At 34.4% G+C, this 26,615-nt stretch overlaps 1 protein-coding gene across 1 annotated transcript; it reads right to left on the minus strand.

Annotated features, from left to right (window-relative positions):
* Positions 1–170: 170 nt before the first annotated feature.
* LOC130819932 (probable LRR receptor-like serine/threonine-protein kinase At1g56130) lies at positions 171–26,182 on the minus strand. The gene is made up of 24 exons (XM_057685354.1): positions 25,806–26,182; positions 15,534–15,723; positions 14,702–14,773; positions 14,503–14,574; positions 14,342–14,413; positions 12,713–12,784; positions 11,591–11,662; positions 10,458–10,529; positions 10,253–10,324; positions 10,043–10,114; positions 9,869–9,940; positions 7,917–7,988; positions 7,726–7,791; positions 6,990–7,055; positions 6,806–6,850; positions 6,214–6,278; positions 4,942–5,315; positions 3,233–3,431; positions 2,989–3,141; positions 2,704–2,822; positions 1,423–1,633; positions 1,110–1,341; positions 850–1,000; positions 171–692 (listed from the first exon to the last, which is right to left on the minus strand). Exons 1-24 carry the CDS (start codon positions 25,999–26,001, stop codon positions 345–347), a joined length of 3,135 nt encoding a protein of 1,044 aa, XP_057541337.1. The 5' UTR covers positions 26,002–26,182; the 3' UTR covers positions 171–344.
* Positions 26,183–26,615: the final 433 nt, after the last annotated feature.

The following is a 26,615-nucleotide window of genomic DNA, read 5'->3' on the forward strand; positions in this document are numbered from 1 at the left end:
ACACAATACTAAATAAGTGGAACAAAATCATATAGACGGAGGAAGTAAATAATACATAAAAACGGTACAAGATGGAAAAGAGCATACATATGGTAGAAAGTTCATCATATAGAATAGACTTGTTCATCAATTCTTCATGAGAAGGAAAAGAACCATAAAAGACAATGAAATCACCCAAATAGTACATTTAGTTATTATATAATATATACAAGTTACATGATGAACTCCCATAATATTCAAACCAATAATCACAATATCTATGAACAAAATTGCACTTGTAAGACTTCATTGAAGTAATTGACAATCAAATAATTTTATGCAATAGTTTTGTCGATAGTTACTATTCATTGATGCAAGAAGCTGGCATCAGTGGGTGTATTTAGTCCTTGAGAAGTGTAATTACTTGTAGAGGAATAACCGACTTTCGAATACTCGGAAGCTTCACTGGTCATAAAACTGGAGTCGTCAAATCCAAAGTCGGCCAAGTATGTAGGCTTTGATGGTATGCTTCCCACTTCAACATCCCCGGATAACATGGCTAGCACTCGTGACATTATAGGACGTTGGGCTGATGATGTTTGTGTGCATAAAAATGCTACTGCAATCACTCTTTTCACCTCGTCCTGGTTGAAATCTTTTAGTCTTTTATCCGCAAGTTGCAGTTCTCGACCATTCTCAAATAGATGCCATGCCTATGTCAAGGTAGATTAAAATATATTAGTTCAGATACCGAACTCTGAAACACTAGGAAGCGTCAAGGACAATGATGAATGCGATACTTGATTTACGGTCACACTGCAGAAATTATAACTCAAACGAATAAATATAGTCAAACAAGTAGCATCTTACCCAATCAACAAGATACATTTGTTCCCTCCCCAAGGAAGCGTCACAATTGGATCTTCCACTAACAAGTTCTAGAGCAACAACTCCAAACGCAAACACATCGACCTTCTCCGTAAGATGGCCACGCATGGCATACTCCGGCGCTAGGTATCCACTATAAGAAATATCGTACAAAAACATTAGGAAGGAGCAAAGCTAAAAGAACAAAAACTAAAGAACAGAAATGAATGTTGATCGGAAGTTGGAAGCTATCTAATTCTTACACTGTCCCAGCAACACCAGTGCTCATGTGAGTCATTTTGTTATCATATAATTTGGCAAGACCAAAATCTGAAATTTTGGGGTTAAGATCAGCATCCAGCAGAATATTGCTGGATTTAACATCTCTATGCACAATCCTAAGGCGTGATTCTTGATGGAGATATGTCAAGCCTCTCGCCACTCCCAAGCACACGTCAAAGCGTTGAGCCCAATTAAGTTCTACTTTACTGTCTCCTGTTCCATATATAAGAAAAAGGTTTACATCACGTTTGAGATGCAAGTTTGATGGAAACAGAAAAAATAGAAACGTCATACCAAACAAGACTTTATCAAGACTCTTGTTCACTAAATACTCATAAACAAGCAGATGTTTTTGCCCATCAATGCAGCATCCATATAGTGTTACAAGGTTTCGATGCTGTACTGCAGATATAGTAGCTATTTCCGCTAAAAATTGACTCTTCCCTTGTTTAGATGCTATTGAAAGTTGTTTGACCGCAACAACTCTGCCATCACTTAGGGTTCCCTGTAATTGCAGATATAAGATGAGGAAATAAAAGTACTGGAAGAAAAGAAACTCATTTAATTTCAATTTCGTTGAATTTGCTAAACTAACACAAGTACATTAGCACATCATAGATACAGATAGTAAATAATGAGTGGGCAGAGTGGCACTTGTAGTGTTTCAGTTTAGGCCACTCTTCAAGAATGCTTCATTTCCGGACATAACAACATTTCATTACCCCAATGCCATTAAGTGGCTCCCACCTAGAGTAAGGTTCGAGAGGGTCGGATGCACCGTGTACAGAATCTTGGCCTTATTAATGATAAAACCAATAAAGAGGTTGTTTTCGTCTTTTCAATTGACCCTTGAAAGCAAACATCATATGCAAGTTCAGATAAATAAAATGAGTCATTTTACATTAGTCCATCGTAATCAGAAACTAAAACTATAAATCTTTGGCCCATCGAAATAAGCGACATTCATTTCCAGACATAAGATGAGAAGTTCAGTTAGATGCTGTTTCACAATTTACCCCAACAACAGATATAGGTTATTTTGGCACATCAAAAGGTGCTAAATTTATGAAAAAGATACAAATTTAACTATGGATTGGGTTAATGTTTGGAGCGTTAAAATTTCTGAATATTTCTATAAATACACCAGGTTAGGAATTTGGATTTTGGGGTTAAGGAAGTATCATCTCTTTAACATAAAAATTGGCACAAATATGAATCTTGACCAAACTTGACATGAGGTACACTACAGTCTACTAACTACAAAGGGAGCATTTTGAGAAATTTAAGATTATAGTAATCAAAAACTGAAGAGAAATATACTAAGTTTTATGATGCTGAAGAAATACCTATAGCATGTCCAAAATTGTATAGAATGGATAGTATAGAAAAATCTGATAATACTATGATTCATAATATACAAATGCTGACAGAGAGACATCATCTAAAAAATGGGAAGAGACGAAACATATGTTGATAATCCTACAGAAGCCAAAATAACATAAGAAACAAGTGCAAAAGATAAATAAGCAAGAATTAATATTTATACTACTTCTATCAACTTGGCACATAAATTACCTTATAGACACTTCCAAAGCCACCTTCACCAAGCTTATTCGACGGGCTGAAATCTCCAGTAGCTGTTCTCAATTCAGCATAACTGAAAGTGTAGGCTTTCACATCAATGCCTAAGAGCTCTGGAAATGCAAAAACAATTGTAAATTAAAGTAATGCTTGACGATGTTTCCTTATGCAATTAATAGCAAAATTCAAATTGTCACAGAAATATTGACATGTAAAATTGCATTTAAAACTGGAAGACATCCCACTTTGTAAGTATGAACGTCATATTATTAGGCATACCATTTTCTGCTGCACGTGCTCGCTTCCTTCTTTGAATAAACCAACATAAACCGAAAGAAAGAAGGGAAATGACCACAACAGGTACAACTACTCCGACAATTATAGCTGTCTTTTGAGAGTTTGATCGTAGATTTGAAGGCCTTGCTTGAAATACTGTACCAAAAAATGAAATTGGTTGGTAGCATTAGCAAGAAAACAACTTTGTAGTAAACAAGCTATAGCAAAACAATAGATATTATATTACATGGGACGACGCTGACAGCTGATATAGAAGGTCCATATGTTCCCTGGAATGGTATGCAGCAAGTTCCTTTTCCATTCCAAAAAAGGTGTATTTCGAGATAGTTTGCAGTCACCTGAACAGTATAGTTTTTCTGGACAGGTCTAAATGACTGACCACCTGCTGCCTTTCTTATGTCAAAATCTCTTTCCACCGGAATACCCTATTACAAAAAATATCGAAAGGTTAGGCAAAAGGGAGAAATAAGCAGCAGACAGCAATGAAAAGATGTAAAGGAATTAGTCATACAGTTCCACTCAGATATATAATCACATAAATTATTTTAAATATGACAAATTTCCTAACATTAATCTTTCATATTTTAAAGTTTTGAATAGACAAAACAATGAGGCAATTTGTAAAACATTAAAGAGAAAAATGAAAAAAAATTAAAGACGTTTCTACTGAGTAATCAATTTAAGTTCTAACTAGTCACATTTTCTGCTATCTCAAATAAGACTTTTGATTTATTGGATTTGGACATATCAATAAATATTAGATCATAAAACAAGCACAATAATTCTTGCCAACAGTACACGACATGGGGATTTCAAGATTAACAGAGTTGTTAAGGTTATCTCAAGAAGAGTAACATTATGAAAGACTGAAATTGCTTGCAAGGTTCAACAAGGTAGATTCCAAGCCTCGGTGTTCTCCAATGCTGAGTGATCCCAAATTGTCAAATGAGGATTCACCAAAAGTGGAGAAAGGGCGAGAGAAAATGAGCAGTGTTTCTTATGCTTCAGCGAATGGTATGTAATGTATGCAATAGTTAGAACATGACACGATAATGCTCATGCCGTGATGGTGGTCACTCAGTAGTCAGTACATCCATATCAAATCTGGGTCAGAAATATTGGGAAGTGAGGAATGGTCTTGAGATACTCGAAGGGACCGTCTTTTATGTAACTTCGCTATGAAAGAAAGGATGTTCTCTAGAGAGCTTCATTGATTCATGCGACTAGCCAGGGATTTCAATTCAATCAGACGCACTTTTGGATTTCGTTTGAACTATTGTTGGAGCAGCCGTGAGTTGGATGTCAAACCTCCAAAAGTGTGTCTCCATGTCTATGACGAAGTCTGATGTGATGTCAGAGGAGGGAAAAGAAATGGAACGATTTGAAATTTCCTTGAAGAGATGAGAAAGTGGTAACAACAATGTGTGTTGCTTAGTGACAGCCAAAGTGCTCCATAATTAACAAAGAATGCAAATATTTCACTTTAGGACCAAGCATATAACCGAAAAAGCAGTATCACCATCACTACAAATAGAGGAGAAGGGAGGGTTCTGAGAATCAGTCAACTATGCTTAGTAAGATGATGGTTACTGAGTGGGGACAAATTGATATTGTGCAAAACCCGAATATGGGCTCCGTGGTGAGGTGATGGAGGTAAACGCCTATGGTTGCGAGGTTGAGTCATTGGTGACGGCATAGTACAATGTGTATATGGACATTAGCATTACCATTTGCACATGATCTCCAAGTGGGATATTGTTACAGAGATGGTAGCAAATATGAAGCTACACAATAATACAAATTGAAGAATGAACACAAAATCTGGCAGAATACTCTAGTTCGTCCAAACTGAAAATTTTGATAATTTTCAGCACGAGAAAAGACACAACTCGTCATAGTGATAAACTTGATTAATTGCATTATCTCAAGTCATACCTGGATTAATATATCAAACACACGCCTTCCAAGACTTTTCCAGGTTTTACCATTATTAATTTCAATCTCAGCAAATTGTAGCAGCACACTGTAATTACCATTCTGAAGCCCAAGCCCATAGTACCGAAGGGATCCAGCTGACACTCTTGCGGTTTGGAACAGTTCAGAGTCCAGACTTACAAACTGGCTTAGCGAGTTAGCTACGTAAGACACATTGTTTTTATTGGTGAACAATCCAACATTGCTAACAGCCCACTTATCACTACTAGCCACAAAATAAGTGGCCGGACCAAGGGGTTCATTTTCACTTTCATAAACGACTTGATTAGATGCTCTGATCTGCGAACCACCGCACTTAATTGCAAAGTCAGAATCTGCATAGAGTTTGAACAGAACGTTGAAATTTGTAAAGGTACTCTATAACATCAAAATAAGTAAAGGGTTGATCTCATAGTTATTTATACAAAGTTCCTTTGAAGTTAAATAGTTATGCTAGAGAATTTAAAAGTTAAGCAAAAACGTGTAACAATTTAACACAGTTTTATTAAAAAAAAAAAAAAACCCTCTCATACAATACCCAAAATTTTATTGATTTTCTCAATGCTTGAAGTCAAACACTAATAGATATAGGTGAAAGAAGCAGTTTATCTCATTCAGCAATGAAAAGACTATTACAAGATGCTGTTCTTAATATAAGTTCTCTGGATGACAACAGATGTCAGAGATATATACTTATCCGCCTAGTTTGGCGATAAACTAATCGCTAGTTGTGCATATTGGATTACATTAATTGATAATTAATAGTGCATTGAAATAACAGGTTTAACTATCTTATTGGATTAATATTTGGTATAAAAGTGTTTAGTAAAGTTAACTGATAGCGTGTTTGAACAGATAGACTGACATGTACGAACATGATTATCCTATAAGGTTTGAGTAGTATATTAATCAGATGTCCTAATTGTCTTTTTAACTCCAAAAGTATAATCTCATATCTAAAAATGATTCTTTATTTGCAGCGGATTTGAAAGGAGGTAATTAGCCCAAGCCTCCATTTTAATCTTCTTTTTACCAAATACCTTAATTTGTGGAATTGATTAATAAAACCTCTAAAGTGGGCTCATGCTCTAAATTTGGCTCAGTCTTCTCTTCACCAAACGGCACAAAATACATTTGATAAAACTCTAATCCCAAGCCCACAGGCATACTAATAATTGACATTTCTTACCAAACAATGGAAAAACAAAAGGTACAATAAATAGATATACTAACAACGTCCTAGACCAGAGTTGCAAGGAAATCCATTCTCCAAACAGTTCAACCCTGACGGCAAAGATCTGCAACAAAAAAACAGCTTATACTTCAAATATAACAAAATAAGCTATTATCCAGATCTTCATCAGAAATAGTGCGCGAAGTTCAAAACTATGGCTATTCCGTCTACTATATAATTGGTCAAAGATTTAATTGATTGCAAAAATTGGAAATCTTCAACTTTAAACACAACTGAATAATGTTCTCGAGCTGAGGGTCTCAATGTCCGCAAGCTCTGTAACTCTATTGATAAGGGTATGGTATGTCGTCTTACGACCCTCCCCAGACCTTGATCATAGCACCTATGAGTGGGACATACCAGGTATGATGATGATGAAGGTTTGAGGGGGGAAACTTTCCATAATCAAATTACTCGTTAAAAATTCTACCATTAGAATTTTCATTTCATGTTTTTCCCTACTAGAATCTGGAAGGGTAAAACGTGTTTTATAGTTTCAGTTGGCATGTAAATCATTTATTACCCAAAGGAGCATAATCAGGCAAGAACTCATTGAAAACAAGATACAATTATTCTCGAGAGGATCATAACCTGCTGTTTAAATTTGTTACAGAGAAATTGTTTGCTACAAAGTTACTGCATCCAAAGAGAATTATGAAGAAAAATTAGGTAATAAAATGGGAAAGTTAATAAAATTTAACAGATTGGTAGTAGTGAGAAGATAACAATAAGCAAAATATTCACCAAACAATCATAACTATATAATGGAACATACAGCTGTAGATTCGGTTGGCTGACCCAAGACGGGAGGCTCCCAGATAACTGATTATACGATACATCTCTGCAAAAATCAAGTCAAAAGAGGAGCCTATAACTTACATATCAAAACAGAAACTCTAACAAATTCAGAATGTAAACCAAAGAAATGGGAAAAAAAATGACATCAGATTTTATTCAAGGTACTTGGGATGTTCTTGATTTTAATGATTTTTACTACTTATTAGAAGGTATATGTAATGTTTAAAGAGTTGAATTTAAGTTGGAGTATTCTTATATAAAGTACATGATTGAGTTCAAGTTCCTTCAAACTTTTTATGTTGGTTCTTTTTGCTAAAAGGATTCAAAAAAAGAAATCCTTACTCCATTATTCTGCTATCAAAGCAACTTAAGTCGGATGCGCTTTCGTCCAAATTTCAGATAGCCTATGCCTCAGTCCTAAATAAGGTATGATGCCCTTTCCTCCGATCTTTTAAATTCTTTGAAAGTTGCATATACAGTTGATCTCGTCAAGTTGATAGAGATGAGGTTAAGTGATAGTGTAAAAGACTATGATTTTCTAGCACTATGATTTTTCCCCACCCCTCCTGTAGCAGTAGAGGAAAGAGCTTTGTGCAGCATATTTCTTTTAAAATAAACCAATCAAATTGAAGCAAAATGCTTTGACAAGTACTTTATAGTTCAAATATCTCAGAACAAACACAAAACTTTGCTTAAGCATGATTGTAACTTACATATTAGTCAGAGATGGGCTTTTTTTTCCTGGAAGAGCACCCGTAAGCCTATTATTTCCAAGAAACCTAAGAACAGTGAAACAATCCTCATGAGTAAGTCCCTGAGCTACATGCCTACATATATTGGTAAAAATAACATAAAGTAGAAGCTGGATTTCTATAAATAGAGTAAAAACGGCAATACTACTCACAAATTAGAAAGAGAATTGAGATTAAAGACTGAGTCTGGGATTTTTCCTGTTATCTTGTTGAAACTAAGGTCCCTGTTGCAGGTCACTTTTTATTAGTACAGAAGAAATGAGAAACCAGGCAAACAAGAAAACACAAAATAATTAAATCCATAGTCGGACAAAGTTGCTTGTGCTTCTGACTAGTGATTCGAATTATAAAAATAGAGTGATGCTGAACTTTGATAAGCATTAAACACTATGGAAATTCGCACAGTAGGCAAACTACAACATCATATCCTATCTACAAAGAAACGAAAATCCTAGATACAATATATTATCTTACATCATATTACTAGAAGTTTAGCCATATATAGCATGGCCGTATTCTACACAGATCTTAGGGAAATATAGAATATTACAAAAATGAGAAAAATATAAATCGGAAAGGAATAAGCTGTGTGCTTCTACATAAGACAAGGTGGCACTGGCAACAGGCAGCTTCTTAGACGACCACAAAATAGAACTCCTAGAGGACATAAATAAATGTGCTTCTCCTAACTTTATACTGGGTCCATTTATGAGTGTGTAGGTCGTCGGAAAGAACCGCTCTGATACCCGTTGTAATATATTGGATTAGGCGGGATTAGGGATGTTAAGAAAGAGAGAAAATTTAGACATAAAAGCAAAGAAAGAAAAGATAGTAGCAGATTTTGAGCAACTACTAGGAACCCAAAGAAAGTCTAGTTCATGAAATTTCATAAGCTCATAAACATTATTACATCATAGGTATTTATAGTCATAATGGCCAAACAACCTGATATTGGATTCCCTTCTAGAAAGACATATTCTAACAGATTTGCAAACAAACTATTACTCCTTTGTTGAGTCAGCTTTACGCTGTTGTTCATTCATCACATATTCTTGTATGTTGTCTGTCAATAAATTGGGTTTATCAAGATAATATAACATAGCAGTTGCTTTAAGTTGGTATTGAGATATAATAACTGCTGAAACTTGATTTTATTCATCACCATTATATCCTAATATATTATTTAGGCTGCTAATTATTCAAATTGCAAATGCTCTCTTCATCAGAAAATATTGCTCTATATGGTAAAGAGCAGCTTTCGGCAAGCATGTATGAGGCTTGACAAATTAAAAGGCTAGTTTCTTATTTGGTAACTAGCAGCTTCAAATACAAAATAAATTAGTTTGAAAGAAAAGCTCCTTCTATCAGCTTCTTGGCAGTCCTCAGATTATTATTGTAGTTAAAATAAGCAAACTACTATCAGTAAATTTTTCCAAACACTAGTACACTATTGATTCAATTAATACAATTTACTATTCAAATCAGCCAAAAAATTTGTCATATCAATTACTCAATTGGTTATCAGTTGTTAGCTATTCATTAATTGCAAAACTGACTCACTCAACCAAGAATAAAAGATTTTGGACATGTTTCATGTTTTCTGAAGTGATGTGATTTGGTTTTTCCCACACTAAGCCTCTTCAGAGATTCCCTACACCTAAATTGAGTTTTCTTGTGTTGTTTTCCAAAATCTCAAGTTTACATTGAGGGAAGTAAATGTAGTTCATACATCATTTAACAAAATCTCACCCCATTTTAAGCATAATGGTAATAATTTTCATATTATCAGGTTTGTCTAATCTCGGCCAATATATATGGATGACAACTACAACGTTACTTCACCCAATGCCATTAAGTGGGTCTACCTAGGCCAGATTTGAAGGGATTGAAGTACTCAACCTTACCTTTGCAAAAAAACAAAGTTGTTATTTTCAAATGACCCATGATAGCAAACACCATCTAAAACTTCACATATAAAAGACTACATGATTTAATGAGTTATTTTACCATACTTCATTATGATCCAAAACCAGAAAACTACATATTTTTGATCCATAACCAAGCAATGAAAATGTAATAAACAAACTCCACTAAAACAACTTACAGCTGAGTTAAAATTTGCAATTCTCCTATACCACTGGGTATGGGACTGGTGATGTTGTTATTCTTCAGAACCCTTTAGTGAAACACAATATTTTTCTATTAGTCAAAGATAATCCAAGATATGAAACATCCAAAGCATAGAAATGATAAGTAAGAAAAAATCATATAGCCTCACAAGATTTTTAAGGAGGTAAGATTAGTAATAAAATCTAGCGAAGAGCTGCCATTTGACAAGCCAATTATCCTCCTGCATGTCATGTACAAAAAGGAAATTATTTTTGAATGTAATCAAAGAAAGCAGCAGTGTGAGTGCCTAGAGTCCAAGGAATTTACGGATCACATAAACAAAGCAAATAAGGAAACAATAACCAAGAAAGTAACTCACAATTCGGTCAAAGAGGTTAGTTTGGAAAGTGATGATGGTATCGGTCCCACAAATGAGTTCCCTTCAAGCCTCCTACATAAATACAATCACACAATATATGCAGCTTCTGAGTAATATTAACAGGGAACCTCTGTGTAAGACCATGAACGCCTAAATAAAAAAATTTAAGATGAAGAAAAGAGGAAAAGATCAAAAGAATTCTCACAGCGTCTCAAGCTGGCTCCAATTCCCTATAAAATCAGGCATCTGACCCGTGAATTCCACATCTGATGCCCAACTAGATAATAAAACAGCAACAACTCAGCATTGGGGTTATGATTTGTTGTGTGGGTGGGGGGGGGGGGGGGGGGGGACAAAAGTCACACTGACCAAAACAAGGCAAGAAGTGAATAAGAACAGTAGAGATGTCAAGAAAATGAAGAGAGTTGTTACATTCACTTGGGGAAGTGGGTAATGTTAGGCCGTGACAATTTGTCACATAATCTCACCGTGGCCCACTCGTGTGGACACAAGACACCTCGGGCCCACAAACCCACGGGTCAAGAGCGTCGACTTGCACATACACTTGGTGAGGTTCATTGTTTCCCAAAACTATATGGAAGTAGGAAGATCAGCTCACCCAATATATATGCAAGTCAACAACCCACTATTTTATCGATGTGGGATCTTATCTCACGTGTGAAGTATTTCCAACACTCCCCCTCACATGTGAGCCAATCATACGAGTAACCACCTTCGGCTCTGATACTATGAAAAGATTAACAATGCGGAAATAAAGATTAAGACAAAGGTTTGGGGTTTTGAATACTTGATTTGTATTAATCATCAAAAGAGAAAACAACCTATATTTATACATGAATAATGAGACTAATCTAGGAAACAAAAATATAAACAGAATATTTATTAATTACACAGAATAACCTATTATTCCCTAAATATAATACTTTCCTGCAGGTAATACATTGCTCTAGCAGCTGATGGGTAGTCTATTATCTAATGGGAGTAATAACTCTCATTTTTCTTAATAATATCACTACATATTGTCCCTTTAAGCTCATCTCATCCCCATATTATCTCAAATCATCTTAATTTCTACAGTATCACTTTTATCACCCTCTTAATGCATCAATCTTAATCCAAACATGTCCCAAAATGTGAAAGAAAACTTCAAGTGTGGAACACTTTTGAGCCCAATGGAGGTTTCATCACTAAACCAAATATAAAAATTAGTTCCTCAATCTTATAATTAATATAGTTAAATACATTTGGAAGCAGTTTAACCAGAAGTCCTTGAGGAACTTATTGAAATGTAAAAGATGAGAGAATTTCAGGTCTCACATGATCTTTAGGTTTTCCAAATTAGCAAATGATGGAGGGATTGCGCCACTAACTCCCGAGCTGTCAATGTACCTGTCAAGGAAACCCACATACATGAGCTGAATAAGAAACAATTTCATATACTTCCTCCGTATTTAAATTGCATCATATTCTCTTTTGCAATATTTTTATGGACAATTTTGACATGTAAAAAATAATGTTACTCATGCTCACACTATACACCCACATGGAGGACCTCACAGGACACGCGTTCCTTTCAAATGATCATTTAGGTACAATAATACCTCTCGTCATTTCTTAGCTTATGCGCTCATAAGAAATGGTGCAATTTAAAAAAACAGTGGATGTAGAAATAATGACTTTTCATCGACATTTTGTACTTAGATGCCCCTAATGTCTGATCAAAACCTGAAATTGTGACAGATATATATAATTAATGCTCAAAATTGGTACCAAAAGATGACTTTTCATCGACATTTTTGTACTTAGATGCCCCTTATTTCTGAACCAATCTAATAGATCCAGACTTTTAAAAATTCAGGCCTTATATTTTTGGCTGATTATAAGTTCTAACTACATCGTCCAGAACACTTGGTGCAATTTCTCTTCCAAAACCAGATAACACTGTTTTGGTAGCAGGTAATATTGGGCCCCAACCCTCTGCAAATCTATGCCTCAATGTACATTAAATAGTCAAATAAAAGGGTGCCTAATTGAAAGTACATCAAGCCTTAGCTTATCTATGTGAGATCACTGAGATGTTCCACTAAGTCATATATTTAACATACCTTGATAAACACCTTACATTTTAAAACTTGTTAAGCTACAAAATTAAAATAACACATGAACCATACTTGAGCTTCAGGAGTTAGGATCGTTAATATCCTAGAAGCAAGATATTCAATCAAACATTGAATAGTTTGAGAAGAACACCATCAAAGCTTGATACAGGTCTTTAATGGATAGCCAAGATTTTTGATAATGCAGCTCCTTAAATATTGTGATGCTTGTGCAGTTAACAGAAAACAGTAGAGAATTCTCTTGTATGCAGAGTATTATTATGCATCATTTGGAAGTAGAATCTGCAAAATTTAAATACAAGATCCACATATAAGAACTTACAGTTGCTCTAAAGTTTTTATGTTGCCAAGCTCTGATGGTAGGGGGCCAGAGAAATTGTTGCCACCAAGTCCCCTACAATAGTAGAACAAATAGGTAGGTAAGAGCAACTCAACTAAGGAAATAAGAAAGAAAAGCTAGAGGGAAACTAAATAAATACATAGCACTCATTTTTCTTGACTAAATGCTATTTTCTATATAGTAAACTAACATTTTGACTGACTTTCCAATGATGTCTACGAAAATCCATCCGCAATAAGAGTATGTAGTGTTTCACCTTTTTTGTCTAATCAAATTCATATTATTATTTTACTTGCAACATAGAATTGTGAGAATGCAATTGGTACATTTAAGAAGCATCAATTGATTGCATGTTTATGATCAAAATTCGATGTTAATTTATGTAAGCGTTGAGTACAATTTTAAATATAGTAATACACTTGGAGTGATGTATATCAGTATATGCATTTCATTGTTTTTTAAGATTTGATGTCAAGTGTTACAAACTTACTACTTGGGTGATCATAAATAGACATTAAGATACAATGTACTCTTAAAACTTCAATAGTTCCTATGGTGATGTACTCCTTGGTTCCTTTTTCTTTGCTCTTGTTGAATAGCCTTCTTGGTCAAATGAGCAAACAAAAAGTCAATGAAGAGTATGTCCGATCAAAGGCAACATTTTATATATTTATTAAATTATTTACCACTGTAATCAACAAATTTGTAGATTGTGATACTTCAAACATAAGAAATATCTTATATTTTGATAAATAAATTGTAGTTAGAAAAATAGAACCTAAGAAACAACCTAGATCATTTCTTTATTTAAGATCAACAAATCTTGTTAAAATATGACTTAACGTCTCCTAATACTTGCTACATTATGTATTGTATCTGCTCATGAGGTCATGTTGTGCAAACAGTAAATCACTGGCTAGGGGGGCACGTTGTCCCTTGGTGATGGCGTTGGTACTCCGTCGATGGGGTTTACTGACAGAAACAATCCACACATTATGTTCTCTTTTGGTATTTGGGGTACTAAAGCCTCGCTATTGTACCAAGCCCCAATTTCGTATTATGCCATCTCAAAAGCATAAATACATTATGTTCTCCCTCTATGTGGACGTAGTTAACAGCCTAACACATTTTTAGTGAACCACGTTGTGTTTATATGCATTCTTTGATTATTGGTCAGTTTGTTTTCTCCCACCCCATTTTAACAACTCTATATTTTCCCACACGACGTTGTAACAAATCTATACTTGAGTTTTAACAGGAAACCAGTTATTATTTCACTATTCTTAAATCAGCAATCTTAAGCTATAAATATTATAAAACCCCAAATAAGATATGTTATTCCCTGAATTCCTAGTTAGTTTAATTCAAAGTTTTGATTCGAGAAAGCGCCCATTAGTGCTTTAAATATGATTTTCCAAACTTACGAATGAGTTCGATAAAATAAAATTCAAGATGTTCTCCTTCTCTGTCAATGTTCCGATTATTATTTTTATCGATGTGAGAATCATAATCAGTCAAAGGAGAGTTTACAAATCATTTATTCATACTACGAAGTACAAAGTAATCAATTAAATATGTAACAAATATATTTGGCAGGTGAAGAAAACTCACAGTGAGATCAGACTTGTTAGTTTACCGAATTCTCGCGGGAGTGGCCCAGATAATGCATTAATACCAAAATCCCTTGATGTAAATTCAAAATAAAATTAGACAAGACAAAAAACCAATAGTGGAGTATCAAAATACTCTAAGATAATATCTGATGTTCATACAGGTATTGAAGACGAGTTAGGTTTCCAATGCCTGAAGATATAGGGCCTGACAAGTAATTTTGTCCCAGTTTCCTACAAAGGATATCAAAACTTAGATATAAGACTCTAAAGAAGGTTAATTGCTCGTGTTAAGAGTATAATAATGGAGATGATATCGACACTTGACTCTTAAGAGAGTATAAGAATTAGAGAAGCATACAAATTAGTCAGGTAAACCAAATTCCATAGCTCATCTGGTAGCACGCCTATCGCATCGATTGCATAGACCTTCCTGTCAAAAACTCAGAATTGCAATTAAATATTTCAGTACCTCATAATAATCTTTTTTTATAAATCAACACAATTGCACCCCTCAATTTCTACTTGGAAACAATTTTCATATCTCATAGAAGTACCAACAGATTTTTAAAAATAATCAATGCACAGACACCCTTCAAGTTCTTAATTGAAAAGAACTTAATATATACACGGGTGAAGTTTGGTAAGAAACGATGATGCATAAACTATGAATACATACTCGACTAATGGCACATAAATAGGTGATTTGACGCTACACTAATGGTTGAGACCTCAAGATATGTTTTATATTATATCACGCCTATTCACGTGAGAGCTCACCGGGCTAAAAGTGAGTTGCAACGCTGATGGATAAGAGGTGGATTAGATAAATATTACACTTAAAAGGAGAGGTGGATCGTTGGATGAAATTCAAACCCATAACCTGATTTGATAGGTATTAAAGAACCAACTCAACAAAAAGCTCAAGTTTATGACTAACGCTCCAATATATACTCTATCAAAAGCAATTTAAGCTATATTCTATAATCTATTTTTAGAGATTTTTCTTACCACCCCAAATGCAATTCAGTTTCTATTGTATTTGAAAACAATGTCTAGTCTCAACCTAAAAAGGCACTGAAGCATGAAAAAAGATACTAATCACATTATCTAAACATATCATAATGAAAGAAATAGCAAAGCCAAAAGATGCGGCCTGATTGAAGTGCCAATATGGAGTTTTAGAGACTTACAGAGCGGTGATATGGCAGGTAGTGTTGCCATTATAGGTACAATCACATTTGATGAAGGGATTATAAGCAGGATTTTCCATTGTTATAGAATCAACAAGGGCTGCTCCAGAGCATGGATCTCCTGTTGTATTCCATTGTTCTGTGTTTGCAGGCTTCTTCCATTGTGCTAGAATTGCATTTAACGCTCGCGCTACACGTCCAAATATTCATGTACAATGTCAATTTCTCCTAATTCCTCAATGTGGTCACAAGGATTGCTACTAAAATTGCTCTCTTCATTCATATACACATCCAAATATTCATATACAATTGCCAACTGTTGTCACTTACTCTTAAAGTGCCTTTGAGATTGCTAGAGACATTTCTTCTTACAATATGTCACTATTAATAGCAATCTTAAAAGGATCTAAAGAACTTCTATATTCATTGATCACTCTTAGTATTTTATTTTTAATTTACAAATTAAAACATAGATCTTATTTAATTCGTAGTTTATAATTTTTAGTTAAGCATACGTGAAACATCAAGCATTCAAATAATATATTGACAAGCGTGCAAACTTAAATGATTGATGTTAAAACATTAAAAATAATAATAAAAAAAAAAACATATCGATCAGAGAAATGATACTATTAAGTACGCGCAATCTCACAAGGTCATAAGAGGTATGTTTATTAGCGTTGTTCATTGGCGGGCTATCCACCAGACTCGACCAACACGCCTCTCGAAAAACGGGTGGGTTTGGACAATATTTTTTTAAAAAATTATTATTTAGACAGGTACCACGGTAAGTACATTTTATATGAAGAACTATCGATTATGAAATCCTTGCGCTTAGAATAATTTAGAGAATAAGAGTGTTAGTAGAAGGCGGGTACCACCACCTTATTTATTTAAGAGTTGGATTATGCCTTACTTGGAGTTAGAATGGCTCCTTTATAGGTGAATTTCATATTTTGTTTGAGTTGCTCAGTGGGTTTCGGCGTTCTCCTAACCCAGGGCGCTCATTAATAGTCGAAGGTGGGAGTTGGATTATGATTAGCTGGCGTGACTAACTGGATTATATCCGGTTGATTTAATAGTCCCCTAGGTGAGATCCAACGGGATCACCGTAAGGGACGGTATGAGCATGCTTTCGTCACTGGGCGCCGGATGGCCGATACCACCCCTTGACCGAGGTGTTACCATGCGGGCCTTCCAAACCCCAATATGGTGGCCTCTTCATTGGTTTAATACCCCAATGTGTTAGTTTTTCCCGAAGGTAGGACCCGAGAGGGTCAGCTGTAGGGGGCATGAGCTCATACTTTGCCATGGGCGCCGGATGGCCGATAACGCCCTTGGGCCGTGTCACTATGCCAAGAAGTAGAGAAAAGATCCACTGATAGAAGTTATTCAGTGATAAAAAGTTTATTCATTGATCGAGAGTTATTTAATGATAGAAGGTTCATTCTTTGATAGAAAGCTTACACATTGATAGAACGTTTACTCATTGATAGAAAATTTACTCATTGATAGAATAGTTTATGCTAGTGAGAAGTGTGCCTAAGTTAAATGACCTCAAGGGTATTGCACACTATGATCACACTTACCTTAAGATAGACAAGCTCTATAAGGTCATGTGTTAGGTATTCTGCTAATGCCTTGGTTGAGTTGATACTACGCGTGTTTTGCAAGAGTTTATGTTTTGAGAAGAGGAGTGTGAAGACCTGCATTCTACCCCAAGAACACATGGTTCAGGTTGGAAAGAACATAATGAGATTAAGAAGTATAAGTGGCCGATAAACGATTACTATCTGTGCTTGTGTCTTATGAAATCATCTTATGTTGTTGTATAATATAATGTTATCTAATAGTTGGCCTTATTATATTTGATGCTAGTTATTGACGTGTACATGTTTGTGTTTATGTTTGATTGTTTGATGACTTTCTATGATTGTGCTGCTATGACACATTGGCCTTTGGTCTGGTGTCGAGCAACAGGAGGATCATATTGGAGTTTCTTTTGCATTGCATTGCATTGGGGGAGAGTGATGGGGGCGAAGCATAACCTGTGTCATACCGCTATCTTTTGACTTTGTAGTTCTTATTTATCTTTAGTAAACTTTGGTTGTATACGTTTTGTCATGAGGCCTTGTGTCCTCCTTTGTATATTTTTATTTCCGCTGCGTAGTTTATAACTTCGTATGGTTTTAAATAAGTCATCTTAAAACGCAAGCGTCGACACTGGAACCACGATCCATGCTTGGCATGTTAATTTGAGAAGCCGGCGACGAATCATTCCGTCGTAGTGTGAGATTTTAAAGGCAATGATGCCTTAGATTAGTTTAATGTTTTTATTGTGCTAATTGCTTTACCACATGTTCAATTTTTAGAAGAGATGCTGTGCTGCCGAAATTTCCACTCACCTTTTTAAAGTTAATATTTAACATTTATCTAAATTCTTTTCCTTTTCTTTTATGTAACACCCGAATTTCCTCCCATCCTATACGGTTGTGGTTTCGTACAAGGGGTCGGAAATTCAGGGGTGTTACATCTGCTCGCTAAGATTAATGGGCGGGTGACGGCACAAAAAATAATACTCGCGGGTAAACCTGTCCCCCTGCTTAATTTATAATTATATAATTTTTAAAATTTTTTAATTATATGAGAGATACAATACTCCAAGAGTCCAAACTCTAAATCTAGAGAATGATTACTTTGATAGTCCAGCAATGTAGACAATTTGAGTTTTAACTTCACTGCCTTATATATTCCTCTTGCGTCGTCAAGTGCCTCGTCTATTTAGAATAATTTTGTATTTAGGAACGTTTTGGACAGTGCTTTTTATATTGGTCCCATGTATCCGTGAGTCCCGTCCGCAAATTAGGTCCGCAATGGCAGACAGGCTTTTGAAGATTCGAGCCAGCGGATAAATTTTTACAGGCATGCCGCTAACCGCTCAAATCCACACATGAACACCTCTAAAGTTTATAGTCTTTTCGATCTTGTCACTTCACTCTTTAATATATACTCTTATCTTCCTTGGATATGTTGAAGCCTACTCTTCCTTTAAGGTCGTATATCTTCCCTTTTTATAATAGTAGAAATTATCAAAGATAAACCGACCTTTATCGATCCGCTGAAAATAGACTCAACTATTATTTATTTTTAAATAAAATCACTAATTTTGTGTAACTGCTGAAAATAAATTCAACTATTGTTTATACCTATTTGCTCGACTTACAAAAAAGGTTTGAAGATTGTTATAAACAATATGTGTGATTATTTTAACAAATATAACTAATAGGTGGGTTTATAAAAAGATATAAAAAATAAACAATAGATGATTTTTTTTCAACGGATCGAGTAAATATTAGTTTATTATTAGTACTTCCTCCTTTATAATATACATTTATCAAAAGTAAATTAGATAACGGTAACAAAATTTTGATGGTTACTTCATTTGTCTATAACTCCATATGAGATTGACAGATTGTCAACATATACCTTTTTTGATCCATCTCGTTTACTTTGCAACAAATCTATTTTAAGTAAAATTTCCACTAATTTCTTTAATTCTAATCCACACCTCTTCTCTTATTTTATCTATTTTAAGTCTATCTCTATTCTAGATAAGGTTTTCCCAATATTATCCGATCGAGAATACATGGTATCTAATTCTAGAAACAGGTTATTTTATCCGATTATTGAAACCAGATATTTGATTTGTAAACCGAATTCCAAATTTGAATCCAGATCGAAATATTGGCAAACCGGATATCTTCATACTTTTAAAATATCTATAATTTTTTATTAAAAATTTTGTTTAGGTTTTTGAATTAATAATATGTACAATTATCAATTATAATTAAGTTGCATAACTAATTTATTATTAATTAATTTAGACTTTGAAAATTCCAACCATATTAACAAAATGATTTGTTTTCAAAATTTAAAAAATAAGTTTGATAAAAGAAAAAAAGTGAAGTGAACTTAAATATTTGTGTGTAAAAAAATGTAATTTAAAAAGAAACAGAAAAATATAAGAATATAAAAATCGAATATCCGGTATCCGATTTGGTTAAACCAGATATCCGGTATTCGACCTGAATTAAGAATATCCGGTTTAACCCTGATTGGATCATGATTTCACTATCCGAATAATCTGATATTTGGATCCGGTATCCGATTTTGAACATCCCTAATGCAAAGTCACCACTTGGTGAGGTATCAAGGGACATGTATATGACTGTCTTTGGTATCGATCCTTTTCTCTCAAGATAAGGAAGGACGTATCTTATACTTCTATTGGAAAAAAACTCACATGTAATTCCAAATGAAAGAATTTAGAAAGAGGTTAACTAAGATATAAGGTTGATCTGCTACTCCTCTTATTACCAATTAGTTTTAGGATGAAAATTTATCGGTTTGCGTGCAGTCAACTCGAAATACATTACACTTATACATAAGAAAAAATTTATTCAAGTGAAATCTTATTTGAATCGTCTATCAGATACTTTTATAATATTAACTCTTTATTAATTAGCTATGCATAATTCAATACACAAAAAATCAGAACGCATTAAATTTTGTAAAAAGTCAATTCTTTTAGCAAATACGATGAAACGGAGAAATTATGTTTTTGTAAATCCATGTTCTCTCTCATGTTGAGATTGCTAAAACATTAGTAGTTTCTTCGTTCCAGATGTTGTTTCCACAAAGAATTTTTAAAGAAATTAAGGAAAAGAGAACATTGACTAATCTTGTGGCATATGTATTAACACTAATTAATAAGACTGATGTTGGGAATTTTTATAAAAGAAAATTAATGTTTGTGATCATTAAAGAAATGTATTAAAAAAATAAGTATATTACCAAGGTCAATTTGTTTCAACTATTTTTATGTAGTAAGATACTAAGATAAGATTCTTTATTGGAATAATATATTTTGTGGGTATAATATATTTTGGGAATAATATATTGTGTGGGAATATTTTTGGTTGTTATCTTTTATATTTTGTTTCCTAAAATTCTAGTTGCCTAAGTTAAGGTAATTCTAGGGTTAGCTTTGTATATATATTGGAGTTGATTGATTAATAAAGTTAAAAAGCCATAAGTTTATACTAATTCTACATGGTATCAAAGCCTTGTTAATTTTTTTTACACCATGATTGGCGGTGAGAGATCACCTCCACCACCACCAAAAATAGGTAATGCTACAATTTTCGATAATCATTTGAACAGTAAGTTTGATGATAACGCTTGGATTATTGACACGGGAGCTACTCATCACGTAACCGGAGAAAAATCTTGGCTTTTTGACACCAAAAACTTTGAGTGTCCAATTGGGTTGCCTAATGGTGAAACGGTGTCGTCTTCTCTTGTTGGCTCTATTTGTTTGTCAGATAAAATCACCCTCACTGGGGTGCTCTATGTTCCTAATTTGCATTGTAATTTACTTTCAGTTTCACAACTTATTGATGACCTTCATTATATTGTCCAATTTAATGCTTATAGGTGTGCTATACAGGACAAAACGAAGGAGTTAATTGGAACGGGAGCTAGGAGGGACGGATTGTATTATTTCAGCAAATCGAATTCGGTGCATCAGGTGAGTGCTATTGCTGCAAAGTCTGACTTGGAGTTGTGGCATCGTCGTATGGGTCATCTTTCCGAGAAAGTAGTTAAGTTGCTTCCCACCGTAAATAGCAAAGATTATTTAGATAAAGGATGTGAAGTGTGCATGCGCGCTAAGCATCCAAGAGATAGGTTTCCTTTGAGTGACAATAAAGCATCTAGAATTTTTGAAAAAATTCATTGTGATTTGTGGGGCCCGTATAGACATGTTTCGTCGTGCGGAGCTCGTTATTTTTTGACGATAGTTGATGACTATTCTAGAGCTGTTTGGATTTATTTGTTGAATGATAAAACGGAGGTCTTTCGAATGTTTTTGATGTTTGTTGTTATGGTAAAAAGATAATTCTCTCAAACCATAAAAATTGTGCAAAGTGATAATGATACGGAGTTTAATTGTTTACGTGATTTTTTTCATACTACTGGTATTATTTTCCAAACCTCATGCGTGAGTACTCCGCAACAAAACGGAAGGGTTGAGAGAAAGCATAAACATATTTTGTCAGTTGGGCGAGCTTTGAGATTCCAAGCCAAATTACCAATTTATAATTGGGGTGAGTGTTTTCTTGCTGCGGCTCACCTAATTAATTGAACTCCTACTCCATTGCTACAAAATAAAACTCCATTTGAAATCCTCTTTAATAAACCTCCTATGTTTGGTGCCATTCGTACTTTTGGGTGTTTATGTTTTGCACATAATCAGATTACTCATGGAGATAAGTTTGCAAGTCGGAGTCGAAAATGTGTCTTTGTGGGCTATCCGTTTGGGAAGAAAGGGTGGAGATTATATGACCTTGAATCCAAAGCTTTTTTTGTGTCTCGGAATGTCAAATTTATTGAGGATGTGTTCCCTTTTGCTACACCAGAAGATGTTCATATTGAGTCTCATGGTTTTGAATTGCCTTATGATATACACGATGATTTTGTGGAGTACAAGGAGTAATTGACAATGTGGTGCATGATGTGCACAATGGTGACAGTGAGGACACAAGTAGTGTTTGTGACCCTGCTACTACCTCCCCGCCGGATGATGCCGGCTCTACCCAACAGCATTAGCCCGAAGCTGCCACAGTGCACCGAGACCAGCCCACTGACACCGGCAAAGAAGCAGCAGGTCAGCCTTTGGGGCGTGGGTTTCGGGAAAAAGTTCCCTCGGTTCTTCTTCGTGATTATGTGACTCACTCAATGTTTGCTAAAATCCCGTCCCCCTCCACTCCATCTTCCAATACTTCTTCAGCTATGCCTTATCCTTTAGCATATTATATAAAATGTGACAAGTTCTCTGTGAATTATTGTAAGTTTCTGGCAGTTGTTGTTAGTGGTCATGATCCAAAATCCTTTAAAGAAGCAATGAAACATGAAGGTTGGCGACAATCTATGCAGGAAGAAATTAAAGCCTTGGAGGATAATGGGACTTGGACCTTAGAGCACCTTCTTCCCGGTAAATGTGCTCTGGGGAGTCGATGGTTGTACAAGACAAAATATTTGTCTAATGATGATATTGAACGTCTCAAGTCTTGTTTGGTCATTTTTGGTAATCATCGACAGGAAGGCATAGATTATGGTGAAACGTTTGCTCCAGTCGCAAAGATGACTACTTTTAGGGCATTTCTTGCTATTGCAGCTTCCAAAAACTGGAAACTTCATCAAATGGATGTTCATAACGCCTTTTTGCATGTTGATCTTGATGAGGTGTACATGAAATTACCTCCCGGGTTTGAGAGTTCAAATCCATCATTGTTGTGTCGTCTGAAAAAGTCCTTGTATGGGTTGAAACAAGCTTCGAGGTGTTGGTTTTCCAAGCTCGTAGCAGCCTTGAAAGGGTACGGCTTCTTACAATCTTACTCTGATTATTCTCTCTTTACTTATACTAAAGGCATCGTTTGGATTAATGTCTTAGTATATGTTGATGATCTTATTATTTCTGGGAATCATTCCGCTGCACTTGTTCGTTTCAAGGCTTATCTCGATGATTGTTTCAAAATGAAGGATCTTGGTCCTTTAAAGTATTTCTTAGGTATAGAAGTTGCTCGTAATGCTTCAGGCCTTTTTTTGTGCCAACGGAAGTATACTTTGGATATCATTTCTGAAGCAGGTTTATTAGGGGAAAAGTCGAGTGGTTTTCCAATGGAGCAAAATCACAAGCTTGGTCGTGCCACAGGCAAACATCTTGCGGATCCGGAGGTGTATCGTCGGCTTATTGGCCGTTTGATTTACCTTGCGGTCACTAGACCCGATTTAGCATACTCCGTACATATCTTGTCCTAGTTTATGCAAGAACCTCGCAATGAACATTGGGAAGCAGCTCTGCGTGTAGTTCGTTATTTGAAAGGTACATCGGGTCAAGGTATCTTATTGAGTGCTGATAGTGATCTCAGCTTGCAAGGTTGGTATGATTCGGATTGGGCGGCTTGTCCTCTTACTCGTCGCTCTATCACAGGTTGGTTGGTGTTTCTCAGGTATTTTCCTATCTCTTGGAAAACTAAAAAGCAACCCACTGTGTCGACATCTTCTGCAGAGGCTGAATACCGCTCCATGGCGGCAGTTACTTGTGAGCTTAAGTGGCTTAAGGGCTTATTGTTGAGTTTGGGCGTGCACCACCCAAAGGCAATCAAATTGTTTTGTGATAGTCAATCTGCTTTGCACATTGCAAAGAATTCGGTTTTTCATGAACGAACCAAACACATTGAAGTTGATTGTCATTTTGTTCGAGATGCGATTGTTGAAGGCTTGATTTCTCCATCGTATGTCCCCACTACTTCTCAATTGGCTGACATCTTCACAAAGGCTCTTGGAAAGTCACAGTTTGACTATCTTCTCTCCAAGTTGGGCATTTTCGACACTCATGCTCCAACTTGAGAGGGGTATTGGAATAATATATTGTGTGGGAATATTTTTGGTTGTTATCTTTTATATTTTGTTTCCAAAAATTCTAGTTGCCTAAGTTAAGGTAATTTTAGGGTTAGCTTTGTATATATATTGGAGTTGATTGATTAATAAAGGTAAAAAAGCCATAAATTTATACTAATTCTACATTCTTATATACAGGAAGAACTTTTATAATTGATCGTCATTATAGCAGATAAATAAAAACATTATTTAAAGAGAGATCATAACATAAAAGTCCATTGTAAATTATATAAACATTTGACATTTTTTTGGCAAGTATGTAAATTATACTAGAAACATTAGACATTAGATTCAGTACTTATTCAAATTTTTTAATACTTCCTTCCAAAACTATGTCCAAAACATTTTTTATCCCATTTGACAAAAGCTCTCACAAGAATAGCAATAATTATATTTTATCACATTAAAAAGTCACTAATAAAATATCCATTTATTTTTTTTTAGTTTTACTTTTTTATAAAAATTAAAAACAACTTTTTAGTTTTCAGTTTCAAAATCATCATATTATTGCTAAATCCTATTATTTTTATTCATTATTATAAAATATATAAAACATAACTTTAAAAATAGAAAAGCAAAAACTAAAAATACATGTTAATACCAAACAAATCTTTTTTTTTTTTTTTGAGTAGATGCCAAACAAACCTTAAACAAACGAGTAGTTTTGTGTTGATTAGAGAGCGATACAATTATTTTAGGTACTCGATGCACCTCGATAGATATAAACACTCAGCATGGTCAGCAAGGAGTGTAATGTACAATGTAATGACTGTATTTCCTTAAAATTACGTTTTTGTCCTCTGTAAGTCTGAAATAGAGTCATTGAACTTAAAAAATCATGTATTTAAAATAATACGTTTCACATATTACATATTCTAATTAATTTACAACATTTAAATTTTTTATATTAAAACTTTTAGAAAAGTTTATTGCAAATTCAATGAGATAGAGGTAGTACTTCCTCCATTCCTCAAAGAAGTTCGCACTTGTCATTTTAAAATGTTTTATTAGTTGTTCCCATAAAAAAATTTCTATTTATATCACAAATTTTGAATAAAAAGATTATCCATCTTCATTTTAATATTTTAAATAATGCAATAATGTTGATGGTACCTACATACTTGTCACCAACTTCAATTTGACATTTTTTCACTAACTTTATATTGCTTGTAGTCCCTACGTATTTTTCACTACCTTTAGTCATTGAATCCATATTTTTTCACTAACTTTTTTAATGATTATAATCTCACCTTTCCCTCATCAAATTATTATTTAATAAAATAATACATCCATTATCTAATAAATTCTATTTTTATGATTCTCGTAAAATGAACATTATTCGTCAAAACTAACAAATAGTGGGTAGGCTTAAAAAACTAGCCTTAAAAAATCATATTTAAATTTTTATCTGATCAAATATATTTTTAAATTGAATCAACAAAATAGTGGGTAGGCTTAACGTTTTAAATAAAAAGTGCTCAAGTACTTAAGCAGGTGCGAGCACTATGGGACAAAAAAAGTGAAGAATCTACAGACTATAATCATCATTCATCATCATCTATCATCATTCATCAAGATCATCATCATCTCTTAAAAAAATCAAAACAAAAACAAACGATCAATTGCAATTATCACCGACTTAAACGCAACATTAGTAATCACTAATATCTTAAAAATCAAGAATCCAGTAATTAATCTAAGTGTTCATCAAATTTCAAGTAAAATTTAAGAGAAAACCAAAAAGATTACCTTCCGATGGAGCAGTGGTTGCGCCGCCAGTAGCGCGCGTAGCACTTTTTTGAGCTTGAACACAATATGATGCGCCCGAAAAAAACATTACCACTACCACCACCACAATTAAGCGGCGGCGGCACAAATAGCTTCCGATAATACTCATTAATGGCGGCCGCTGAATAGAGAAGCTGTTTCTACGGCTGCTAAGCATGGAAACCAACCGATTTTGAACAAGAGATGGAAAGGGAGGTTGGTATAATTTAAGTAAGGAATTGGGGAGGTAATAAAAATAGTTCGGTGGAAGTACTAGAAAGTAGAAAGTAAGAATTGTTTATGCTAAATGCTAATGCTGTATAAATAATCCTATAAAATACTCTACTTGTCTACCCCTTCCTTTCATCTTGAATACCTTTATTCGTCTGTTCATCTTAAAATTTTTTATTTTAAAAATAAAAATATAAATTAAAGTTTTAGAGATATAATCATCACATCCGGTATATCCTAGGTCATAAAAAATTATGGGCAGAGTTTGGAAAGAAAAAGGAAGACAACAACTCATATCCATAAAAAAAAGCGCAAACACAGAGTTTCTTAAGAGAAATTCCAACAACGATTAGGACCGAGTAAAACTGAAGTTAACTCTGCAAGCCTGCATTTTATCACACAAACATGACCCTTAAACATAAAATAAAAACATAAAATAGAAATAAATAAAATGCATAATTAATAATAATAATAATAACAATAATAATAATAATAATAATAATAATAATTTGTTGTTGTCCCTCTTATTTACTCTCTCTCTTATTTACGGTTGTTGTTCCT

Source organism: Amaranthus tricolor, chromosome 1 (assembly GCF_026212465.1).
Source record: "Amaranthus tricolor cultivar Red isolate AtriRed21 chromosome 1, ASM2621246v1, whole genome shotgun sequence".
NCBI lineage: Eukaryota > Viridiplantae > Streptophyta > Magnoliopsida > Caryophyllales > Amaranthaceae > Amaranthus > Amaranthus tricolor.

What these genes read in the sequence shown, in the direction of transcription:
- LOC130819932 (XM_057685354.1), bottom strand. Translation starts at nt 26,001, where the DNA reads ATGCTTAGCAGCCGTAGAAACAGCTTCTCTATTCAGCGGCCGCCATTA. An exon ending in CTAACTCGTCTTCAATACCT is followed by an intron (nt 14,414 to 14,502) that starts GTATGAACATCA and finishes ATTTACATCAAG; the next exon opens with GGATTTTGGTATTAATGCAT. An exon ending in AAATGTATCTTGTTGATTGG is followed by an intron (nt 693 to 849) that starts GTAAGATGCTAC and finishes ACCTTGACATAG; the next exon opens with GCATGGCATCTATTTGAGAA.